At 51.7% G+C, this 20,105-nt stretch overlaps 2 protein-coding genes across 3 annotated transcripts in view; both read right to left on the reverse strand.

Annotated features, from left to right (window-relative positions):
* Positions 1-1,558: 1,558 nt before the first annotated feature.
* DKK1 (dickkopf WNT signaling pathway inhibitor 1) lies at positions 1,559-3,190 on the reverse strand (the record flags this gene model as incomplete). Its single annotated transcript, XM_082486490.1, has 4 exons — positions 1,559-1,809; positions 2,451-2,561; positions 2,687-2,843; positions 2,999-3,190. The coding sequence occupies 4 exons, from the start codon at positions 3,188-3,190 to the stop codon at positions 1,559-1,561; spliced, it is 711 nt and encodes a 236-aa protein (XP_082342616.1).
* Positions 3,191-10,105: 6,915 nt separating this feature from the next.
* LOC309674205 (cGMP-dependent protein kinase 1) overlaps positions 10,106-20,105 on the reverse strand; it is a 122,827-nt gene continuing 112,827 nt past the window's right edge. For both annotated transcript variants that reach the window (XM_082486188.1, XM_082486187.1), the window contains exons 7-12: positions 19,520-19,661; positions 17,156-17,319; positions 16,089-16,211; positions 15,928-15,990; positions 14,898-14,964; positions 10,106-10,685 (exon numbers count right to left, since the gene is read on the reverse strand). In XM_082486188.1, the coding sequence (XP_082342314.1) occupies positions 10,587-10,685; positions 14,898-14,964; positions 15,928-15,990; positions 16,089-16,211; positions 17,156-17,319; positions 19,520-19,661 (658 nt within the window). In that variant the 3' untranslated portion in view covers positions 10,106-10,586. The remainder of the gene's footprint in view (positions 10,686-14,897; positions 14,965-15,927; positions 15,991-16,088; positions 16,212-17,155; positions 17,320-19,519; positions 19,662-20,105) is intronic.

Raw genomic sequence — 20,105 nt, forward strand, 5'->3', positions numbered from 1 at the left:
TCAAACCCCAGCTTGTGCTGCAGCCCCAGTGACTTGCTTTGATGGGAGCACCAGCGTTTTACCCTCCGGTTTGGGGCAGCTTTCTCAGCCTGCCCTGGTGCAACTTAGCCCCAGCCTTGAAAAGAGCTGGAGGAAAGACGAAGATGACCCCTCGCCCATGCAAAAGGAAAGGCTCCTTTTTAACCATTTCCCTCTGCCTGGGTGCGTTTACCCCCTTCTTTTGCATTTTCCGTAGCCGTGGGCTCGGTTCGGCACCTGCGGACTCCTGCGAGAGCTGGTTTGGGTTCGTGGTCCGTAACCCCGCGCACCGGCGCAGTCCCCGAGGTCCCTAAACTGGCGGCATTAGTACCAGGGGCACCAAACCTTAGTGATCAGGTTGCCTTGTGCAAGATGTGGCACTGCCGGAGCATCGCTGCAAATGGGACGCGGTGCCCTCAGAGCCATCCCGGGGTGGGCTGCTTTGCAGTCAGCTGTGGACTTCAGGTACAAAACCACTTCTGGGTTGTACGGGGAAGACCCCAGCCCCAAGAATGGTTTTCTCATCCCAAACCCCTTCCCCAGACGGAGGCCAAGGGCAGCCACGGGACGGAGCTGCCAGCACTGCTGCCCACTAGCCCCACGCTGCACGACACAGCCCCCGCTCTTGCTCCACGCACATTTACGACCACTTGCAATAGGTATTTGGAGATAAAGGTGGTGGTGGGGGGAACACGCTTGCAGCTTTCCCTCCCTGCAAGCCATCCCCGAGAGGGAGCAAACTCACAGTTAACAGGCTGCAAAGTGAAGTGAAAAATAAGTCTTTATTGTGCAGGGAGCCAAGATGATGGCACTGATGGAGCGGTCGAGATCACTGTGCTCCTCAGCACCCGTCCCATGGTCGGTCAACGTGCCGCAGTCCAGCACAGCCCCTCCGGTGACCCTTTGGTCCCCTCCTCACCCCATGGGAAAATCAGGCAGGACGGTGTTTGGCTGCTGCCCACCCTTCCCACGACGCCCATCCTTGGCCCCGCATCCGGTGGCCAGAGTGGCTACCACAGCGCACAGTAATTCCTAAAGAGCAGCTGAATAAAGCCATAACCAAACATCCCTTCCCATGGGGTGTCCGTGATGAGCTACCCCACTCCCCCCCCCCCCTTTCTCTTTTTGGGCATTGCCCCCACCCCGGGGCACGTGACCCCTCCGGTAGGGACCACACCGCCCGCGCGCAGGCAGGGATGTGCACGGGCAGCTGGGGCTTGGTTTTTAAAGAACGGTTTATTCGCTCGCAAACAGACGGTCGCATCCCTTTGACCCAGATTTAAAAACCCAGTGTGTACAAAGTCACAGTCACGGCTTGAAGAGCACAAGGCAGCACCCTCGGAGAAAAAAAAAAAGTAAAAGTCACTAAAAGTCCCGGCGTTATGTACAGCTAAGTGCCAGCTCGAGTATTCACAACACAGTAACGTACTGCAATTAGTCGCTTAAAAGTAGTTCCCTTGAGAAACAACCTTCTGCTCCGGCGGGGCCGGAGTCTGTCCTGTCCCGTCCCGTCCTGTCTGTCCATCCGTCCCGGCGCTGCTCAGTGCCGCTGGCAGGTGTGCAGGCGGGACGCGTCGGCGGGGCCGTGCTCTCGCTGGAGGCGGCACGCCAGCCCCTCGGCGCACTGGCACCGCTGGAAGATCTCCAGGCCGTGGGTGCCTTTCCGCCGGTGCCGGGTACACACCTGCCCTTCCCGCAGCACCGGTTTGCAGATTTTGGACCAGAAGTGACGGGCGCAGCACAGCCCGGCCGCGCAGTCCGAAGAGCGCAGACAGAAGTCACCTTCCTCACCTGTTTGGGGAACAGCGTGGCATGTGCTCAGCCTGGGATGCTCCCACTGGGAATGGTGGGGCAGGGTGGGCAGCCTGGGCTGCCCCAAGGGGGACAGCGGAGCAGGGTGGGCATCCCAGACTGACCCAAGGGACAGTGGGGAAGGGTGGACATCCTAGACCGACCCCACAGGGGATGACAGCAGGGCAAGGTGGGCATCCTGGACATCCTGGACCAACCCCACAGGGGACAGGAGGACAGGATGGGCATCTTGGACTGACCCAAGGGACAGTGGAGCAGGGTGGGCATCCCAGATCGACCCCACAAGGGACAGTGGGGCACAGCGGGCATCCCAGACCAACCCAAGGGACAGTGGGACAGGGTGGGCATCTTGGACTGACCCCATGAGGGACAGTGGGGCAGGGTGGGCATCCTGGACCGACTGTACAGGGGACAGCAGGGCAAGGTGGACATCCTGAATCGACTCCACAGGGGAGAGTGGGGCAGGGTGTGCATTCTCAGACCAACCCAAGGGACAGTGGGGCAGGGTGGGCATCCCAGACTGACTCCACGAAGGACAAGGGTGGGCATCCCGGACCGACTCCATGGGGAACAGCGGGGCAGGGTGGGCAGCGGGGTGACAACGCTGGGGACCCCCTTACCTTTGGCAGTGGGGAGCCAGGCGGGAGCGGGTGTCCGTCGGGGCAGAACCTCAGCGCCGATCTCATCCAGCTCGGCGGCTCCCTGGGGAGGCTCCGGGGGGGCGCAGAGCCCTGCGGGAGGCAGCGGGACGGCTGTCAGCCACGGCTGGGGACCCCGACACCCCCCCTCCCGCGGACCCCCCTAGGGTGTCGCAGTGTCCCCCCCCTCCCCCTCCCCAAACCCCGCCGCCCCTCACCGTTGCTGCAGGTCGTGCCGGGGCAGCACATGGCGTCGCGCAGGCAGCGCTTGCGGCGTCTCCGGCAGGCGAGGCACAGCGGGGCCCCCCCGCCGCGGGCCGCCCCCCCGCAAAACTCCTCGGGGCCGCAGTCCTCGTCCTCGGCGCAGGGGAAAGGCTGGAGGGGAGGGGAGGGGGTCAGAAAGGAGGCGGAGGAGAGGGGGGGGCGGGGGTGTCAGCGGGACCGCCACCCCCCACATCCCCGGTGCATGTCCCCCCCCCCTCCTCCTCCTCCTCCTCCTCCTCGCTCCCTCCATCCATCCCCGCTCCTACCTGCCGGGTAGCGGCCGGCGGCGGCTTGTTGCTGCCGTCGAAGGGGGAGGCGGGGGCGGCGCTGGCCTCGGCCGCCCCTCCCGGGGGGGGTCCCTTGATGGCGTTGGAGCTGAGGGCACCCCCGGGCGCCGCCGCCCGCCCCGCCGGGGCCGCGCAGCTCAGCGCCGCCAGCAGCGCCACCAGCCCCCGCATCCTCCTCCTCCTCCTCCTCCTCCTCCTCCCGTCCGGTCCCCTCCCGGTCCCTCGTCCCCGGTAGCGTCCCGTCGGCGGAGCAGCTCCCCCCGGCCCCCGAGCAGCAGCTACCTGCGCTGCCCGCCGCCGCCTTTATACCCCCGGGGGCTGCCTCCTGCGCCCGCCCCCTCGGGGAGGAGGGCACGGCGGATGGGATTTCAAAGGGCCCCCGAGGGGGGGGGATTGGAAGGGGGTGGGTGGGGTGGGGGTTGTGGCGCCCCCCCCCCCAAACCAACCCCCCACCCCGCCCCGAGGGCTCCGTCATTGGCCGCCGGCCCGGGAGGGGGTTTCGCAACGACGAGGATAGACACCCCCCCCAATCTTCCCAACATCCCCCCCCCATCCCCGACCAGATGCTCTGCACGCCCCGACGCCGCCGCTGTCTCCGTCCGGGCGCGCCGACGGGGAGGGACGGGGGAAAGAAGCGGGGCGAGTGGGGGGGAAGACCCATGCATCCCCCCCCCCCCCCATCGTGGCTGGGAGCCGCGGTGGGGTGCAGAGAGACGCCCCCCCCCTCCCCCCCGCGGTGGCAGTGTCAGTCTCTTCGGTCTCCTCTAAGTCTGCGCTCGCCCCCCCATCCTCCCCCGCGCCCTTCCTGGCGCCAGCGTAGCTTTGCAGGAAGGGGGGGGGCACTCCGCACCCCCCCGACCCTGCCCCGGTGTGTGTGTGTTGGAGGGACACACGACTGGACACGAGGGGGGGGGGGGGCGCTGAGCCCCGTCCCGCACCCCCCCCGTCGGTGTCCCCCCCCCCCTCCTCCAGCTCTCGCACTCGCCTGACCCCAGCTCCCCCCGTCGGGCCGGGGGGGGGGGAAGCATTAGTGGGGGAGCTCCCGAACCCTTTGATGCGGGGAGATCAAAGGGGCCGCTCCCCCCCCCCCCGCTCCCAATTCCCTCCCTCTCCCCCCCCCGGTCTTCGCACCGGCGCCCTCGGGGCGCCCCGACCCCCCCCAACCCCGGCGGGGCAGCGCCGCGCCGTCGGCACCAGGGCGCCCCCTGGCGGCCCCTCGGGGCAGTGCCGCCTCCCCCCGCTCCCCCCCAACCCACCACCCCCCGGGAGGTTGCGCGAGTAGTAAAATCCAATTAATGAAATTGGTTTGTTTGTTTGTTTGTTTTCCTGATGACGGCATAACGCTGTCATTCTTTATATTTTTTCATCATAAGTCCGTTTTCCCATTGGGGTGGGCAATGTCAGGCATTGCCGTCCCACCGTTAAAGCCCAGTGGCGCCCACCTGCCCACCCAACCACCCACCCAACCACCCACCCACCTTCCCACCCAGCCACTCAGCTGCCCACCCACCCACCCAACCGCCCACCCAACCACTCAACTGACCACCAGCCCACCCAACCGCCTACCCAACCGCCTAACTGCCCACCCAGCCACACAAATGCCCACTGACCTTCCCATCCAACCACTCAACTGCCCACCCATCTGTCCACCCACCCACCCAAATGCCCACCCAACCGCCTAACTGCCCACCCAGCCACACAAATGCCCACTGACCTTCCCATCCAACCACTCAACTGCCCACCCATCTGTCCACCCACCCACCCAAATGCCCACCCAACCGCCTAACTGCCCACCCAACCACACAAATGCCCACTGACCTTCCCATCCAACCACTCAACTGCCCACCCATCTGTCCACCCACCCACCCAAACGCCCACCCAACCGCCCAACTGCCCACCCAACCACACAAACGCCCACCCACCTTCCCACCCAACCACTCAACTGCCCACCCAACCATCCACCCACCCACCCAAACGCCCACCCAACTGCCCAACTGCCCACCCAACCGTCCACCCACCCACCTAAACGCCCACCCAACCTCCCAACTGCCCACCCAACCACACAAACGCCCACCCACCTTCCCACCCAACCACTCAACTGCCCACACAACTGTCCACCCACCCACCCACCCACCCAACAGCCCACCCAACCACACAAACGCCCACCCACCTGCCCACCCAACCACCCAACCGCCCATCCAACCATTCAACCACCCACCGACCCAACTGCCCACCCAGCCGCTCTGTCGGCACCCCACTATGGGGCATTTCAGGCCCAAAAGGCTCCAGCCCAGCTAATTGGCTGGGGAAGTTTTGGTGAGCACCACAGGCACGCACTGGGGGAAGTGGGTTCGGCTGAATCAGTGACCAGCGCACAGCCCTGGCTTTGCTATTTTTAGCCCACAAAAGAATGAGGGCCACACCTTGTCCCCAAATCCCCACGTTCCCCTTGGCAGTTTCAGGTGAGGGCGGCGTCACACCGGGCTTTGTGTTGTATGATTAACTTGGACCCGTGATTGCTGCATCCCACCAAATCCTTTTGTGATGTTTCCCGCCTCCTGCTTGGGCAGTTATCATTTTTTTTTCCCTCCTGAAGGGATGTTTTCCTGCTCCTGTCGCCAGTTTTTTACCCGTGTCCACTGAAGTACACCTTGACTGCATTGAGATTGAAAGACAGTTGGATCATACGGGGGCTGAGCAGTTTCCCCAGGGATGGATTTACATCTATCGGGATTTATATCTACCTATTCACACCCCGAACGCTGCGACACGTAGGTGTCATCCCAACATTTCTTCATCATTCTTTCATTCTTCATCCTACACGTCTTCAGGACATCCCGTGGCTGTGCTGCCATTAACGGCTGTGCCTCTGTGCCACCACCTCTTGGTGTTCACCTTAAGGGACAGTGACGCTACGGAGAGCATCGCTCCCCAGTGGTTGGTAGTCACATCCCATCCAGGCATGACGCAGCTTGCGTTGGCAATACAGTCCCTTTCCAGCCGCGCGCTCCCGACCCACTTCTATTGGCGAATTCTTCATCCCCGAGGAGTAAGCCTGCTGCAAACGTGCTTATCGCTTAGCACGTTCAGGGAATGACCGGGGTTGGAAGTGAGCTGTGGGGGTCACCCGGGGCCAGCCCTGCTCGAACAGGACCCTCATCGGCCTCGGACCCCTTTGGCCGGGCTGCGCGGGGTGACGCGGGCGCTCAAATAAGCATTAAACTGCAGTAACTGCGGCCATTCGTCTTGGAGTCCTGCAGAAAATCCCGATCCCCGTAGTAATCCCCTAAGTACCGTTAAGTAACCTCTTAACATTTTGTTGGGTTATCTCTTACTGCGTATCGTTGCAAATGAGAATAAAAAAAAAAACAGTTTAGTTGCTAAGCAGAAGAACTCTCCCAAACTTGGCTTCTGCTGTGGAAGAAAGCCGCCGACACGCCGTTCAAAAGTAATTATTTTTATTTCAACTCTATAAAGTATACAACAGGCACTCGGCAATTACAGCTGCAGGGAAAATACAGAGCAAAACAAAAGCGGTTAAAGTGTATGAAACAAAAGTTCTTAAACCTACACCAAAAGAGTGCAACCGGCCGACGACCGGTGGATGACCGACATTCGTCCGACAAACAAAACCTCTTTTCACGTAAGAAGAAAACGAGAATATAAAACGAAGGGCAAAGTGTAAAAACAGCGTCAATTGGGACTGGGGACGATGGGCAACTCCAAACGAAAATCCCCCCCCCTTTTGCCGGTAAAGCCCCAAAATTGCCCCAAGTCTCAGCGTTGGGGCTGGTTGCCGCGGTCGGGGAGATGCGGAGGATGAGGAGCTTCCAGCTTTCCAGCTCAGCTCTGCGGTGGGTTGGGGGGTGGAGAGGGGTGGTGGTGGTGGTGGTGGGAAAAGCACGGATCCTGTTTTGTTGAGTGGTGCAAACGAGCTACGCCTTTGCGTGGGGGGTTTCTGGTCAGAAAAAAAACAAAAACAAAACAAAAAAAGCAGGTGGGGTTGCACACCGAGTGGGATTTGTGTAAGACGGGGGAGGTCGGCGCTGGACGGCACGATGGGTTGGATCTGCACAGCTGAGCAAAACAGGAATACCTGTCTACGGACTGATAGGATGTCATATATTAATTTGACCCGCACGTAACATTTATACATTTCACAGAAATGACTCTGTATCTCATTAACAGATACACAGCTCTGGTACATTGAACAGAAATAAGAGAACGACTTCATCATTTCTGTAATTCATCAATATTATATAATAAAGGCTTAGAAATCGGTAGCAGAAAGAACTGTAAAACGCAGCAAGCTAAGAAAGGACGACATTTTGAGGTGTGTTTGTCTTTGTCATGCAGCATAACACCAAATCTGTAATATTTTTTGTTGGATTTTCGTGGTTTTTTTTTTTTTTTTTTTTTTCCTTTTTTATAGGATGCCATGGATTTAAGGCACTTGCAACAATGCCAGACAGCTAGTCGTGTTCTAGAACTATGGGACGGATGAGTTAACAGTACAGTTGACATAAAGTTCAATAATACTGACAATTATGACATTAATTCAAGTCTACCTTGAGCTAAAAACATTACATTACAAATAAGAGAATGAAGTAATAATGCCATGGAACTCTAAAAGAAAAAGTTATATGCGTACCACAAAATATCAACACGAAAATACCTATTTACATAAATACTCGCTTGTGGTCCTGTTGTTTAAATAAGAGTTTGCTATGGGTAACGCAGCACTGTGAGAAGCTACGGATCGTCTGCGTCTTAACGACACCGATCTTAATACACTCGTTTTAAAGACGGGAGGCCGATTTCCCCTTACGCAAATGTGCCGCCGTCCCGTATATTAAAAAAAAAAAAAAAAAAAAAGGAGACAAAGAAGAAAGAAAGAACACTAAGTGGAAACACAGAGACAATCCGTTGTTGTGAATATATAATATATATAATGCAACTCAAATATATTACTTATAAATGAAGGCGTTTATCATATACATACGCTAAGTATGGTGTTGAAAGGAGGCTTAGGGAAGGCGATGGAAGTCGAGTGAGGTGTTTGATACCAAAATAAACTCCTATTGGGTACAGTGCATGCCGCACGCTGCAGGTATCGATTACCGTGCGCGGCGCAAGGAAAAAAGGGATAGGAAAAAGAAAAACTAACTCATCAGCCCATTTTAACACCTTCTCCTTGTCGTGCTTTCGGGTTGGCCCCCGCTTCAAAATTGTTGTGCCTTTCCTCCCGGCAACCCCTTGACTGACAATTGCATCTCAGCTATTGAATATCATCATTTTGGGACAAACTCCTCTCTACGTTCTTTTATGGAAAGTTACCGAATGCAACGAGTTTTTCTCCACTGATGTCACTGTGCCGTCGAGCGAAGAACCAGAGGGATGAGAGTAAAGAATCTGGCTTTTAGGCAGCAGCCCGTTTGCTAAGATGCCTAGCGATTACTTTAGCCCTCGTACTCCGCGTTGGCTTTCGGCCTCTTCCATGGGAGCAAGGGTGAAACGCAAGCGGGTATTCGCCCTATACCAGTAATTCCCATAAGCAGGACACGTAGTTACTGTCTCTTCCCTCCGGTTTTGACAGCAAACAAAGTTTTAATGATTCGTGAATAGTGGAAATAGCCTTTAGTTCCCGTGCCGATGGCATCGCCTCACCCTTCGGAAAATCAGGAAAGCAATTCAGCGACAAAGACGCCTTTCAAAGGCACCGTGATGACCCAGCTCTTTAGTTCGCTGGCGAACAGCAGATGTTGCCAATGCCGTTGAAGAAGAGGAGAAAATACCTTTTTAATAGACGCTATTAAGTCATTTTCATTAGGAACGTGGGGAAGAGTTGGGATCTAGCATCGGGAATATAGTTTTTTAACTGTTAAAACATACATTTTCCATGTACTATGTAGGCAAAAGTCATATGAATGACTTCTCAGCCAAAGTTGATCTGCCGACTTCCGGCGTACATGACAGCTCTGGGCAGCTCTGAGATGAAACGGGGCAGCATCTGCTAATTTTTTTTGGGCAGGGTCTGTGAGAGAGACTGAAAGCGGATAACCTTTCAAGTCCCACACACGTGCAACAAGCAGGCATCCAGGACAGGATTCCCCCGTTATGTCCTACAAATCCAAGCAGACTGCAGTAAAGCGAAGGAAAAGCAGTGGAAGCGAGGGAAAAGCGTACGGATGGTACTACTGTTTTCCCCAGCTCTTTTTTTCATACGAGCTGACTTCGGCTGTAGCCATCCCCGTGCTTTAAACACCGTCACTGGGGACCTGGTACACCGCAGACATGGAGACCTCGCACAAACACATCCGATATCGGTTTTCCCACTTAATTCCACTGACTTTCCTGTGGAGCTCCTTTGTCTGGTGAGGCGTTAGGGTTACATTTTTAGGGGCAATATTATGAACAAAGCCAGCAAACTGGCCCTGTACCACCTTCTATTTTAATTGGCTTTGTACTAAACACGGAAGAGATGCAGACGCGGAGATGGAAAACCATCTAAGAGCGTGATGGAGAACGATGCCTCTTGCTACATATTTCTGAAATGGTGGTTGACTCAATTTATATTCACAGACGAAGGACGTACATAGCACCTCTAAAGTACATTACGGATCTCGTATTTTCCCTTTGGGTTCTAAAAAGGTAAAAGTTAAGCTTAGTTTTACGCCTAATAGCTAATCAGTAAGACCAGTGGGCTGCTGCCGCTTTATTACAGGACCATTATTTAAGCACTATTTTATACGTAAAATAGATTAAGTTTATGATGTTTCGTTTTTGTCATGCAGTTATGTATTTGTACCAAGGGAAAGGAAAAAAAAAACCAACCCAAAACCAAACCCCAAATGTCATGTTACGGTATGTTCTCAGCTGTATGAGAGAAGCGACCCATATCTGCCTTAACAGGATCTAGAGCAGTTGTGCTTTTGTTTTACCAGGCTAAAAAAAAGTAACATAAATTCTCAAAAAGAAAGAGGAAAGGTAACATTCGGTCTTGTCAAGAATACCGCTCGGAAAGAGAAAGGACAAATTTTACCACTGCTTTGACGTGAACTCTTTGACCAGTACCATTGTGGTCCTCCTTTGCTCCTACACTGGCCTACAGTAGAAGACCTACAGAGTTTGGAGGGTGGGAAGAGCCCAAAATCCTGCACTGTATTTGGCTACAGCACTTAATAAATTACTATTGATCCTACTGAGAAAGCCAGTACCTTGCAGCTAGAATTAAGTGTGTCTTACACTATGTATCTCTCGACTTTTATAATTAAGAGCGCAGCAAGATCGTCGCAGTGATTGATAGAAAACATTATCTCTTTACTGGTGAAAGGCTTTGCGTCAGGACCACCATGTCAACTGCTATTTTAAGTTCGAACATAAAACATGAAGAGCACTATTGTCATCTAAGCAAGAAGTCCTAATGCCACTGTAGTTACTGTAGCAGCATCAATCAAGGCATCATGGTGACCCCGAGCACTAATCCTCCCCAGTTCTTTCGGTTTCGCTGGCAGCCATGTCCCAGGAAGCTGTCTTCAGCAAGGCAGAAGCAGGTAAGAGAAATACATTAAAAATCTATGTCCCATCCTGAGTTGTCGTCAGGGGGTGGCTCATCACTGTCCTCCGGGAAGCTGTCAAAATTGCTTGTGTCTGTTGGAGATGCAACCTGCGGAAAGAAGAGAGCGACAAGAAGGGGACAGTCATCAAAGAGGACCTCTGCGGACATTTCCTCTCCATCTTGCAACAGCGACCATTCAAGAGCGTGCATCGCTAACTGCAGCAAACCACAAAAAGTTCTGCATTCAACAACTTTTTGCTGAATCCCAGGAGGACTTCCCACAGCCCCCCTGCTCTAACGATCCAGGCCCTCTAGGGTCTCTAATTCAAAAGCAACCATCCTACCCATTGGTACGAGGTTGGAAGAAAAGCCTTGGGCCTGGAACAAGTTGCCCAGAGAAGCCGTGGGTGCTCCATCCATCCCTGGAGGTGTTCAAGGCCAGGTTGGACCTTGGAGCAACCTGGTCTAGCGGGAGGTGTCGCTGCCCATGGCAGGGGGGTTGGAACTCAATGATCTTCAAGGTCCCTTCCAACCTAAACCATTCTATGATCCCCAAAGCCCACGATTTCCAATTTATGGCTCCAGGATGCTGAACTGGAGGCCACGAACTGGGCCCCTGCCACCTTTGAGTTTCCTGACAAGTACTGCTCAGCCTATGGAGCCTACCAGAGAACCCCATCCTCCTAGGATGAAGACCAAGTATGTTTCTTTTTTGGAAATAATGTCATCTGAAATCTACCGTGGCTAGGTAATTTCTAATTCTTTTGCTTTACAATGATGACTGAAACTTTCTTACAATGAGATCCTGATACATTCCATGCAATTTAAAAAAAGGAGACAACACAAACCCAGACCAGCAGCTCTCCAGACCAAAATAATCAGTGCCTCACTAAAGAAAATTGGAACTTTACGCTGTACCCCAAGTAGCCTGGAGGGGATTGCACATGCCACCGGAGCGCTGTGCGGGCACCACTTGCTGTATTTTTTTAGCTGTTTCACTCGTGCAGCTGGTGGAGAAGCCATGGCCAGAGCCCAGCCTGCAGTCCGGGAGACCGATTTGATGTTGGATGCTGCTGTAAGCCTCGGCAAAAGACTGTTTGGTCATCAAGAGCGCCAACTACAGCTCTGAATTTAATTTGCTGCCCAGCTGCATCAGCATTTCCGGGCTGCTGAAAATATCCTGGGGAAAATGAAGATCCTTGAATAACCAACTCATTTTGAAAAGAAAAACAACCCAACCTGTAAAAGCTTAGTGGAGTACTACAGAGAGTGTAGTGAATACTGTTTATTTTATTGGTGTTGGCATGGTTGAGTTGGAGAGCCTTCACCCTTTGCGTCCTCGCCCTTGAGGTGCTCCACCCTCGCTCTCCTCCATGGTGCCATTGGCTGGACCACATCCCTCTGTTTCTCTCAGCCCGCCCCGTGTGAGCTCTCCCTCTGGGAGCAGAAGCGTTGGGGATACGTACAAGACACTGGCTACCAAAGTGTAAGAGATGCAGTCGGTGTGGCCATTCATGGAGAACACACACCAGCTGGAGCTTCTTGCAAAAGCCTCTCAGCAGTGATGGACAGTGTGTAAGTGAACTGCGCTGGGTGAAAGCATCTACTGAGCTCCCTGGGGCTCCTCTACAGATGTCCACTCTGGGAGCACCTAGCAGGGCAGGCATGTTTTTTTGAGCTCTGGTTAGATGATGCTTTAAGGGAAGTAAGTCCTGCTTTGGGAAACGGATTGTCTTTTGTGTTCAACTGACCGAAAAAAAAAAAAAAAAAAGCTGAGTATATCCAACATCTCAAATGTAGAGTGTTTTCTTTTTCTTAGAAGAAATATGATTTGGAGAAGAAAGGTTGGATGAGTTGTCACTCCACCGATCAACTTTTATGTGGTGCTAATGCTATTGTGTACAACTCCCCACAGCTCTGAGGTCCAGGTCACCGACGTGGGCTGCAGTCCTTCACTGTCAGAGACATGGGAACAAACATCCTTCTCAACGCCCTCTCCAGCCAAGAGAGGACACTCCAGATTTATCTCCTGTCCACCCAAGAAGATAAGTGCAAACATCAGTGTCAGTTGTCTGGCTGCTTACCAATGTCAGAGCTTGAGATGAATTACAGTGCAGAGATCTGCCACGTCCTTCTCAAAGGCAAGAGCTGTGATGCAAGACAGCACATCTTTGGAAGAGTCAAGAAGTAGGAGAAGCTTTTCAGGACAGCCCATCACAGACTGAAGCGGTGGTATCGAGGCTCAACTGCTCCCCGAAGCGATGTCCTAGGGGCAGGCTGTAAACTGAGGTCTCCTAAAATCCTGTCACTTTTTGGATATGGCCCTTACTGGCAGTTGGGACCTCTGCCAAAGCAACCGAGCTGGCTATGGAAAAAACAAGGCTGAGTGGGAAAGACAGCTTTGGGGTGGACGAGGTTCACTAGTTAATAGAGGCAGGTTTTGGAGAGGACCTCAAGAGCGTGTTTAGAGAAGATATTAGTCCTAAGAGCTCTGGGAAAGAATGAGCTGGGTTGAATTGGGATTAGGGCAATGTATGGCTGTCAGCACTGAGCTGTCCTGGAAGAAGGATTCCTCTGAAGAGGGAAGGATGCTCCTGTCTACTTCGGACAGCCTTGATGGTGGTGTGCTGGCCAAAAGGGTGACAGCAGATCACTCTCTTGGGAGCAATCACAGACATGTTCCCCGCTAGGATGTCACCAGACCCATGAACACACAGCCTTGATGATGCCAAGAAATAACACTAACGAAGTGAAACGGGTGCTCACGCAACCCTTTTCTGCTACTGCATTGGACCTAAGTGAAAAAGCAAAGAAAAAGTGATTTCCTGCACAACAGGCTGGAGACCGGCCTTCCTCTAGGCAATGCCAAAGGAGCAGAGACCCTGTCTGGTGGCGGAGCATCGTCGCAGCTTGGGGATGTCAGGGAGCAATTCATGCCCACAAAGAGCAGATACCGCTGAAGTCACTGCTGCTGGTTGTGCTGTCTGAGGGTGCATATGCAGGGTGAATACGTATATTGGGTAAAAGCGGTATCAGAAATGTTCTTATTAAACTAAAAATCCACTAAAAACAATTAGAGAAACATAATGGGGCATTTTCAGGCTACACTGAGGTCCTGCAGAGGTAAACCAGGAATTGAAACTGGATGTAAAGGAGCAAACTTGACTCTATTGTCTGACTTGAAACGTGGCGAACAGTACTGCTGACAAATTAATAGTCACTAAAAAGAAGCTTAACAGAAAAAAACCACACGTTTTTGATTTATAAAATATCTGTATGTTCTTTGGGCATCCTGCTTTAGTCAGGTATTCGTGAAGTCGTGCTTTCTCCCGCCGACTGCCAGTGACTTCTGCAGCCCATAGGGGCAAAAGGGGGGGTGCGAGAAGGGGGGGGGGGGGAATGCAAAACTCTCTTGCTCTTTCATAGCTGCTAAGAAAACTTCAGGATGGCAGATTTAGCGCTGGAGCCGTGCCTGCCGCTGCTGCAGGAGGTGCAGGACCACGGGCGGACGGAGCGACGGGGTGCAATTAAACACGATCGCTAATGTCATTCTCTCGGTGATCCCGCGGGAGAGGCACAGAGAGAAAGGGATTAAGTCGAAACAAGGAGCGGAGGCTGCAGAACAGAAGGGGCCAAGGTAATTTCTATCGGCTAATCCTGTTTGGTTTCCCTTTGCGGCAGGCTTTGTGGGTAAAGAGCTCACAAAGACATCAAAGGAAGAGCTTTGCTCCAAAGGAAAATGAGCCGAGCTGTCCCTCCGCGTCTGCTTCCAGTTAAACATAAACTAAGCGGTAACAGGGCTTTTCATGTAGGACACGGACGCAGGGAAAAAAAGGGTGAAAAGCACAAAAGAAAAGACAGAGGGAAAGGTTAACGCAAAAGAAAAGGGAGATGGCACACAAATCCCACTTACCTCGTCAAAAGAAATAAGAATAAAGGAGAAAGAAAGAGGACGCATCTAAGAGAAGGGGGTGAAAGTGGCAGCTCTCCACTGAAACATGAAAAGTAGATGAAGAAACAAGTGGAGCAGGTGAGGAAGAGAAAAACACGTAGTAGTGAGTGATCCTGCCCTGATCTCCTGCTGCAAAGAGCATTTCATTGCAGTCATGCCCTCCCCAAACCGCCTTCCCCTGGAAGAGACTGCCAGGAGACCAAGTACACCTGGAAATGCCTCTAATGTGACTTCTTCAAGCATCTTCAGAAGAAAATAAAGTACGTGCTGTCGCCACTTAACTCCAGTGGATTAGTGCTCGAAACTCACAACGTTCATGTAAAAGAAACTTACTGGCCAGGAAGGTGAAATCAAGTAGGAAAACTTACACTTGGTATTATAGGAGGTGTCAGTGTCCCTTTTCGTAACCCTTCCCAGTTAAAGCCTTCAAACCATCTAGAAGAGAGGGAATAGCGAAACAGTTAGATATACAGTGAAAATCTCTCTGAAGCACAAAACGAAACTTAAATTGCTGAAACAGTGGGTTTCATCTCCTGAAGTCATCTCCTTCAAATTGTCCGATTAGCCGTAATAATTTTTCCTGTCATCTTTATATATGTTTTTTGGGACTGAAAATGAAGCGTGTGGTGATACCATGGCAAGTACAAATTACCAATGCTCAGACAAAAACTGTTCCTCACTGGAGGTGTTCTGGGTTGATCCCTCCCATATGAGACCCCTAATGTCCTTTCTTCGTATGAGATTGGGAGCTAAGGGCGTGCACAGGGATGTCCTCCTCCCGGTCGAGGCACTTTGGGTTTGCTTGGACTACAGCAGCTCAGGTGGGTGGATGAGCCCTGAGCTGAGCCTTCAACCCATCCACCCAAAACGTCCACTTCTGTTGCTCTGAGGATGGGAGAAGAGAAGGACCGGCATGGATGGATGAGATAACCTGCTTCTGCAAGGCATCTCTAACTTGTTCTTATTCCCCTCCAGCAGCATGAAAACTTAGGAGACATCCCTTAACAACTCTCTCCCATCAGACCAAAAGGGCTGACGAATTAACTTTATGGGTGGAGAGAAAGCGTGTTGGGTGGGGGCGGAAGGGAAATCGAGGAAAAACTTGGAAAGTGATTCTGCAAACCCCCAAAAATCCAAGCAGGCGGTGGCCCAGTTGGATTGCTTCCAAACGCTCTTCTGCAATTAGAGTAGTTAAAGCGTAAGGGTCAACGTGCAATGCGTTTTGCCCACCGGCAAGGCTGGCATCTATACCAAAACACTGGGGGAAAAAAAGTCTGGTGGAAATTCAGTCTAAAGCACGCTAGAAGGGAAAGGCCGAATGAGTTTTAAGAAAATAGAAGTGTTTGAAACGCATGTTTCTGTGGGTTGGATCTGATGGATGGTGGAGAAGACACTTACTTGTGCTTTTGGATATCTTTCACTCCGTTTTTCAAGTTCCCTAATCTTTCCGATGGATTGTCCCTATAAGATGAGTAACAAAATCAGTTACTTTCTTAATCCTTCTGAACAACTGATTTCTTTGCAAATAAGATCACGGTGGTTATATCTCATGTGTTTACCTGCATAGTTTTTTAATTAAATTAGCAGCATTTTTGGCAATCTTCTTTGGAAATTCAATCATGTCTATTCCCCTTAATATGATGTTATAGGTCTTCATGGGGTCTGGGCCTGAGAAAGGGGGACTTCAGAGGGGAGAGGAAAATAAAGAAGATTAAAAGCTTGCCTCTAAAATACCACTGAAGATTGATTAAAAAAAAAACCAAACGATCGAAGCAAAACAGTATCCTACTGAAACGAGAAAAGGCCTATGACAACTAGCAATGCTTTGCTTTCTACGATCTTAACCATTTCTCAGCCAAGTAGCTCTGATACCATCTGGATTTCAGTGATGCTGGATACCAAAGAGTACAAAGTCATGTTTTCTGCAGCAGCACACGCTAAACCTCTCGTTTCCACGATGGCCCACGTCTCACCAGCTCGAGGAACGAGGGACCAAGCAATGCTCGCTGGCTAAATTCTCTGTTTGATTTTGTGACGTGCTTTCAGCGGGCATTAATTAGGTTTCCACTGGTTTAACAGGACAGGGGCCTGGGTCTAGCCCCAAAGGTTGAGGTGATGGATCCTCTTCCAGCTCCTGTATCCTGGGAGAGCACGATGGGGAACGAGGTGAGGAAGTGCCAGGGAGCCACTTCTGCCAACATCAGCAGTAATATATCCATCCAAAACTAAATAAGGGAAGGGATGGACACAGGGACTCAAATCCCCACAGTGTCAGGTCTACCTCCTTCTTTTCAGACGCGTGGCAACCCACCACTGCACCTCCCCAGTTGAATTTCAAACCCTTTCCCTTTCCCCACCCTGTTCAGCTCCCTCAGGGCCAAAAATGATTTTTTTTGGTGTCATTTCACAGCATTTCCTAAAAAGCCTGCTCGTGCCTTGCCCTTTGAGAGCTCTGCATGGAAGCTGTGATTTAAAGTGGGAAAACTAATTATTAGGTTCAGCAGCGCAGCGCTGCGCCGCTACAGCACACGCCAGCTCTGAACCTTCCCCTTGCCTAATCAGGGTGACAACGGCAGAAATATTTGGATATATTTGCAGCCAGCGGTGCCGGCCCCGATGCCCATACCTGCCAGTCAGGAGTTCATACATTAAGATTCCCAGTGACCAGTAGTCTGCCGAAATGTCGTGACCTTTGTTCAGGATGATCTCGGGGGCTACGTACTCCGGGGTTCCACAAAAAGTCCATGTTTTCTTTCCAAATCCTATTTTCTTTGCAAAGCCAAAATCGACCTGCAGAAAGGAGCAGAGTACCATCAGGGCAGAGCGCGAGGGGGAATGTCAGCCGTGCGCTCCACTCCTCTTGAAGTGAAGCAAAGCAGAAAGGAGGTTTCCTCGTGGGAACATTCTCCTAACTAAAGCATCGGGGGTCGTTCAAGAACCAGGCATCTGCAGTGACCTTTTTGCCGATTTAGCCTTCGGAATATAGAAGGAAGATTCTCACGAGGGAAGAAGAACAAATGCCAACACCGAGACTTTCTTTCACCGGTTGATTTGTTTTGCTTTCGGTTTTTTGGTTTGGTTTTTTTTTTTTTTTTTTTAATTTTTTAACTCCCAGCCTTTACCTGAGCAAGGAACTATTTAGGCTAAATGCTGACCATTTCGGCTTCTAATGAAAAGTTTAGATTTCTCTCCCAGTATAGAGTGTGGTGCAGTATAATAAGTGTCCTCCCAATTTACCTGGGGCTGTTCCAACGTCAGGCTCACAAACCTCAGCGTGCCTCTACAGCAGTGCCCCTATAGGATCAGCAACCATGGAAAACCAGATTATAATGGGAAGCCGCCCCAGGCAGAGCCCAGATTAATAGGTTTACTGTGTTTTTAGCTCTACCCGCTCTGCCCTCTCCTGCCTCAGCGCTGTGCTGGCCCAGAGCTGTGGTCTGTAGCACCCACTGCTGTCCCTCGATGGCTGTGAGATGCTCCTAACACCTTGAACAGGTACGGAGAAAAATGTCCTACGTGGTCACAGTCCCAACATGGGATTTGGGACACTTCTCGTGCTATCACGGCTGTGTCCGCGAAGATAAAAATGTCTAAGGAGCTGGGGGTTGGTGCTGGGACCAGCACTAACCCCAGTCCAGATCCTCCTGGGGTGGGGAGAGGGACAATCCTGCACCCAATCCTCCTCAGCCATCCGACACCTCGCTGGACCCCCCGCCCAAGCCTTAGCAAAATGCTGTAGAGGACAAAGTCTGATGTCACTCATCAGGCTTGGTGTCATGGTGACACACGGTGGCTGCCCACCATGCTGTAAAAGTCCATGATGGCCATGGTTTGACTTTACTGCTCCCACCTGCGGACACCGCTCCCGAGTTTCCCTTCCCAAAGGCAGGGAAGAGCCCCCAAGCCGAGAGGCAGAGACCTCGGTCCCTCCATGACTCTCAGGGAGGGCATCAGCCCCTCTTTGACGCAGATCTTTTTAGGAGTGCACTGCCCCGTTCTTCACTGGTGGCTTCCCAAGTGCCCCCATCCTCCAACACCTCCCACCAAGGGAAGTCTTCCTTTTCTTCCATGGTTTCACCAGGAATTTGGGGTGTACCTTACATGCAGGGCACCTCTACAGCGATTTTTGAGGCAAAAAAAGTAATATGAGTGAACAAACCAACACAGTGAAACCCATCAGTACCTCCTTAATTTTGGGGGCGGAGGTCGTGCACGAGCCGCCGCCCTGGTTTGAGGAGGTGGATCTTACAGGCAGACAGCACCGAGAAGGACTGTGACCTTCTGGGAAGAGCAGTTTCAGGCAGAACCTTACGCAGTTGTCCCAGAGTAGTTTGCACAGATCAGTCAAGTGTGTTATTGGTGCTAAAACACAAGTGGCCCTTATAAAGCAAGAAGCTGTACTGGCCACAGTTCAGCAACGCAGTCCGGGGCAATTAATAACAATAATTTCTTGCCATGACAGGGTCATGATTAATATTTCCATTAAGAATGCCTTTTTTTCTTGCTTACACAAAGGACCTGACACAGAAAGAGCAGTGTGCAAAATCTGTTTCACCAGTTGCCTCTAAAGCCCACGTACGCAAGTCCTCCCCCTCTCCCACCAGTATTTTAGGACACCTATTTTCACGTCTTTCGGTAGCTCCAAAACAGCTGGGTGGATTTCTCTTGATGCTCTTCTCTAAACGTTTCCACTTCAGGATCACAGATCTCAATTTCAAGCCAGAATTAGTGTTTCCCACCTGAGCTGTACCTTGAGCCTCCTCGGTCTGCTGGAGGTTGGGAAAAGACCCTGGTGGTGGGTGACAACATCCTTGCCCTGATGTCATCTCAGCATCTACTGATGTCCACCGTTAGAGACAGGACCCTGGGCTGGGTGGGCTTTCCTTCTGACCCTCTGTGGCTAATCTTATGTTCTCCTCTACCCCTAACACCAGTTGTCTGGTAGCAGCTGTGACTTTTTTGGGCCAAACCAGATGTTGCAGGTACTCACCAGTTTGGCATAACCTCGATGATCCAGAATGAGGTTTTCTGGCTTGAGGTCCCTATAAATGATCCCTTTGGAATGCAAATAGGCAAAAGCTTCGACCACGCACGCCGTGTAAAACCTGGTCGTCGAATCCTCAAACGAACCTCTGTGTAAAACCAGAGAAGGAAAGGGGATGAAGTGATTAGGAGATCTTCACTTACTGGACCTCACCCTGCTGTTAAAATGTATATACAGTTCAGCAACATCACTCTAATACCTGGGAAGTGCCTGTTCCTGAACTCACCTTTATATATAAATTTAATTGCATTTCCATTTTTGAAGTTAGCATCTTTGCCTTCAATCCACCTTCGTATCAAACATGCAAATCTAAGACATTTTTATTTATGTAATATAAAATTATTTAGTTTTATTTGATAATTACATCTCATAGAAGTAAAAGTTACAAATACCTTCTACATAACAGGTGATTTTTTTATTCTAATCCTTGACTTTTGGGTCATAAAGCTATTTTGAGCTGTGGGCATCAAGAACTCCCGTACTAATTAATGTTCATAACCGAGACAAAAGGCAGAAAAATCACAGTTGCTGG

Source organism: Vanellus vanellus (assembly GCF_965231255.1).
Source record: "Vanellus vanellus genome assembly, chromosome: 7".
Lineage (NCBI taxonomy): Eukaryota > Metazoa > Chordata > Aves > Charadriiformes > Charadriidae > Vanellus > Vanellus vanellus.